Genomic DNA, 4,904 nt, shown 5'->3' on the forward strand with positions numbered 1-4,904 from the left:
CACACTTTTTGTGTCCATTTCGGTTGCACTGCGAACACAAACACTTTGCTTTATTTCCAAAACACACACAGCACAACAACTTCATTTTTCAAGTATTATATTTTCTTTATTAAATTCACGTTTGTTGTTGGCTGATCTTTCAACGGCTATGATAGTTCTCTTTGCACGATTTCAAAATATAAACAAAGTGAACTGTCAAAATGTAATAGTTCAAATTTGTGCTTCAAATAGATGATGGCGCCACCAAGACACTTTGTAAATGTCAAATTGAGTGATTTGTGTGTATTTTTGATTCCATTGCCGCAACCCGACACAGACATAGTATGAAAATGCAAAACTGCTTGCTGGTAATTGGTTTGAACACGTACCAAACCTGCTAGATTTATTATGCTTTCTCTCTGATTTATGATTTCCCGCTCATCTTTTTTGATTATATTCATAGTGGAATTTAAAACAGAAGTGTGGTTTTTCAAAAGAGTGAGCAAATGTTCGTCATTTGATTCCAATCTTGACATATCGAGAACGTATTCTCGTCCGAATCGAGAGTCTAAAACTCCAAATAAATCGCCAGCAATGTTTCCAACAATGTCAAGTAACGCTCTTTCTGCTCGATGATGCTTAAACGATACTATTAACTCATTTCGTTCATTGATGTCGTTGATACGATTTTCAATTAGTTGACAAAGAGATTTGCATGAGCTTTGCCCCGCCAGTTTTTGATTGCATACGTTTTCTAAATCATGTAAACTTCTTTCCATCATCGATGCTTCGTTGAGAAATGATTTCATGTTTACATAAACAATCGAGTTCCAATTGGTGTAACTGAACTTTGCATGCGAAATTTGTTCGAAAAACAAACCCGGCGAGGTGTCAAATTTATTCAATTTGAACGAAACGATTTGATTTGGGTGAGCATTCACTTGAATCACAAAAATTGCAAGCAATGCCGTTATTATCGGAATGACATTAAATGTTTGTTTTGCCGGTTTGGATTTTGTAACCCGTGCTTTACTCGCTGTTTCAGTTTTTGCAATGTGTGCTTTAATTGTTGCCCGGGTCTCCGCATCGTATTCAATCGGCAACGGAGCGATTTTGGTTATTGGTCGAGTGAAAGTGTTATTGCGCATTTTAAGTGTTACCACTCTCGTGAGTGCGTCATGACCCTTGTGCACGTCGATTACGCGCGCCATTGGCCAAGAGCATGGTGGTGAATTCTCATCTTTTACCAAAACTAATTCATTCAATTTTGGCTCTTCTTTTTTCGTAAACCATTTTGATTTGGTTTGCAATTCATTTAGATATTCCGTTTGAAATTTTTTCCATATGTTTTGACTCATTTTTTGCACCAATTGCCAACGTGAAAGCCAGTTTACGTTCGTTTCGATGTAGCTTTCGTCGGGTGGTGCCAGTAACGGTGCCCCAATCAAGAAATGTCCAGGTGTTAGGCAATCGATGTCATCAGGGTCAGTAGATAGTGCACAAAGTGGTCTTGAATTTGCACATGCTTCCACCTGATACAATAATGTGGACAATTCTTCAAATGTTAGCGCAGTTTTTCCGATTGTTTTTATTAAATGAGTCTTTGCAACTTTCACACCAGCCTCGGCGAGGCCATTGAAATGAAGCGCACCAGCGGGTGAGAAATGCCAAGAAATGCCTTGCTTTGAAAGTTCATCGCAGATTGTTTTGAACTCTTCTTTTTCGATTTCAAATAAATCACTTAGATCTTTATTAGCTTTTACAAAGTTTGTGCCATTGTCACTGTTGAAGCTCTTGATCATTCCACGACGCGCTACCAATCTGCGAACGGCAGCTATGAACGCGTCGGCTGTTAAATCTGATACTAGTTCGATATGAAGTGCCTTTGTAGCCATACAGACAAATATTGAAATGTAAGCCTTAGAAATTTTACCAGCCCTACCTTTTGCCGTTTTGTATGGAATTGCACCGGTGTAGTCTACTGCTACGTTGGTGAATGGCTTTTCAACAATGTTTACGCGATTGGCCGGCAAATCTGCCATTAATTGTGACATGGTTTTTTGTCTTTGTTTGAAGCAAGGAATGCAACGATGCAAAATTTTCTTTATTTCTGTTTGTGCATTCACAATCCAAAACTGCTGTTTGATGATTGCTTCAGTGGCTTTCGCTCCACCGTGCATGCATAATAAATGAAAATGACGAATTATTAAAGTTGTTACGCTATTGTTTTTTGGTATTAAGATTTGATGTTTTCGTCCAAACACCAAATCCGAATTTCGTAGTCTGCCACCTACGCGCAGAATGTTATTTTCATCTAAGAATGGGCTTAGTTTCAGAATGTTACTTGAAAAATTTACTGATCTTTTCTTCATTAATTCACTTATTTCGGCACCAAATGTCTCCCGTTGAATGATTTTTATTATTGCTGTTTCCGCTAAATTTAGCTCATCAGCCGAAATCGGAGACAATGCTTTGGGCCCCTGTTTTGCTTTGCATAACGATGCAAAACGAAAACAGTATGCGATTATTCGTTTCATTTTGTTGAACGACGAGACTTCAGGAAGAATTTTTTCGTTTGAAATTGGAGAGATTTCTACACTTAATGCGAGTGATTCAATTATTGGGTCAACGTTATTTAAATGACTTGCATTGTTTGCATAGTAATTGTTTTCACGCAAAAACTGTGGGCCATTCCACCACATTTCATGTCTCAGCAATTCCGATGGCAACATGCCGCGTGAAGCGCAGTCTGCTGCATTTTTGTCAGTGGTAACATGATACCAGTTTTTTGTTCCAATTGCCTTATCTATTGCACAAACACGGTGTGCGATAAACTTTTTGTATCGCTTCGGATTTCCTCGAATCCAATCGATGACTATTTTTGAATCGGACCAAAGAAAAATTTTGCTGAAATTTATGTTTGTTGCTTTTAAAACGCCTTTCGTCAATTTGGCAAGTAAATTTGCTGCACACAATTCCAATCTCGGTATTGTGAGTGCGTCTTTCGTTGTTTTCAGAGGAGCTACTTTATTTTTTGCGATTAATAATCGCACCGTGTTTTGCGTGACGTTTTTAATGTAAATCACAGCTGCGAATGCTGGTTCCGCTGCGTCACCGAAACCATGCAACTCCATGACATCCTCAGGATTGTAATTTATCCAACGTTCCACTCTGATGTCATTAATGAGATGCAATTCGCTTTTTATTTCCAACCATTTTTCAGCGATTTCTTTCGGTACAATTTCACCCCAATCGACGTTTTTCTCCCACAACTTTTGTACCAAAATTTTCGCTGAAATTACTACTGGACATATCCAGCCAAGTGGATCGAACATTGAAGAGATTTCAGATAGTAGCAATCTTTTTGTAAATGGATTTAAATGATTTTTTAAACTGAGTTTGTATGTGAAAACATCTTGAGACGGCGACCATTTTATGCCCAACGCTTTCACGTTGCTGCTTATAGCCTTCAATTCACGATCACTCTCCGGAATTGCGGACAGCACATTTACGTTGTTTGAAGACCATTTTCGTAAATTGAATCCGGCTTCGCTGAATACCTTGCGCAAGTCGCTACACAATTGTATTGCTTCTGCCTCAGTAAAAGCACCTTTTACCACATCGTCAACCCACATGTTTTTTCTTATGGTATTTGATACTTCTGGATATTCATTTTCGCAATCGATTGCAAGTTGTCTTGTAGTGCGATGTGATAAAAACGGAGCGAGACTGGTGCCGTATGTGACCGTGATAAGTCTAAATTCAGAAAGCGGTAGTTCAGGGGAATCACGCCAAATGATTTTTTGCAAGTCTCTTTGGCTTTCGTCGATTAAAATTTGGCGGTACATTTTCTCAATGTCAGCCGTAAATGCATATTTGTAAATGCGAAAATTGATTAGAATGCTTAACATGTCCTTTTGTTCTATGGCACCCAATGCAAGTTCATCATTGAGAGATTTTCCGTTGTCAGTTTTTTGAGAGCCATTGAACACTACCCGAAGTTTCGTAGTTGTGCTATCTCGTATTACACAATGATGTGGTAAATAATACGATGTGATATTTGGATTGTAAACCGATCGTTCCATATGACCTAGGTCAATGTACTCGTGAATGAATTTTTTATATTCTTCTGCCAATTTAGGATTTTTTTTGAATCGATTTTCAAGCTGCAAAAATGTTGCAATGGCGCATTTTCGCGAGTTTCCTAAATCTGGTGCATTTTTTCCATTTTTGAATGGCATTTTGACACAATATCTTCCATTTTCCAAACGAATAGTGTTTTCTTGAAAGTGGTTTTCACACATTTGTTCTTCTTCAGTGAGAGCGCACTCGTCATCGTCGATTTTTATATCATCATGCTTGAAAAATTCAGATATGCGTTGTTCGACGTCGACAACTGAAATGAGCGTTGTTACTTGTGCTCCCATGGATGAATCAAAATTGGTTGGTCCCGAAATGATCCAACCCAATTCAGAGTTTTGGGCGATCGGTTCGTCTGTAGAACCTTTTATGAGACCCGGTTTTATGATTTGTGCGTATTCAGCTGCGCCGAGAAGAATGTCTATCGGACCAGCTTCAATGTATGAAGGATCAGCGAAATGAAGATTGTTCAAATGTGAGAATGATTTGTTAAAAACATTTTCATTTCGTGATAAATTTACCAAACTTTTTAATACAATTGCAGTTGTATTCAAAACAAAATTTGAAGTGAATCGAGGCGAAATGTGCAAGTCAACAATGTAATTGCACACCTGATTTTCTTTTGTTATTCCACTTACACAAGTTTTTTGTTTTATTCTTTTTAGTTTGAGCAATTGCATTGCTGATTCGGTGATGAACGCGCTCTGCGATCCTTGATCGATCAGAGCACGAAGTGCATATTTTTCGTTATTTTTACCTTTCACGCTAATTAATGCCGTAGCTAA

General features: G+C 38.2%; 2 protein-coding genes across 2 annotated transcripts; both read right to left on the minus strand.

Annotated features, from left to right (window-relative positions):
- Nucleotides 1-1,373: 1,373 nt before the first annotated feature.
- On the minus strand, nucleotides 1,374-2,033 carry LOC129571603 (uncharacterized; the record flags this gene model as incomplete). Its single annotated transcript, XM_055451418.1, has 1 exon — nucleotides 1,374-2,033. A coding segment is annotated over exon 1 (660 nt), but the record flags the coding sequence as incomplete, so codon positions are not given.
- Nucleotides 2,034-2,785: 752 nt separating this feature from the next.
- LOC129571601 (uncharacterized) lies at nucleotides 2,786-4,552 on the minus strand (the record flags this gene model as incomplete). The annotated part of the gene is made up of 2 exons (XM_055451417.1): nucleotides 2,786-2,854; nucleotides 3,033-4,552. Coding segments are annotated over 2 exons (1,589 nt in total), but the record flags the coding sequence as incomplete, so codon positions are not given.
- Nucleotides 4,553-4,904: the final 352 nt, after the last annotated feature.

This window comes from Sitodiplosis mosellana, unplaced genomic scaffold, assembly GCF_009176505.1.
Source record: "Sitodiplosis mosellana isolate CC-2019 unplaced genomic scaffold, AAFC_SMos_1.0 Smas_scaffold_2966, whole genome shotgun sequence".
Lineage (NCBI taxonomy): Eukaryota > Metazoa > Arthropoda > Insecta > Diptera > Cecidomyiidae > Sitodiplosis > Sitodiplosis mosellana.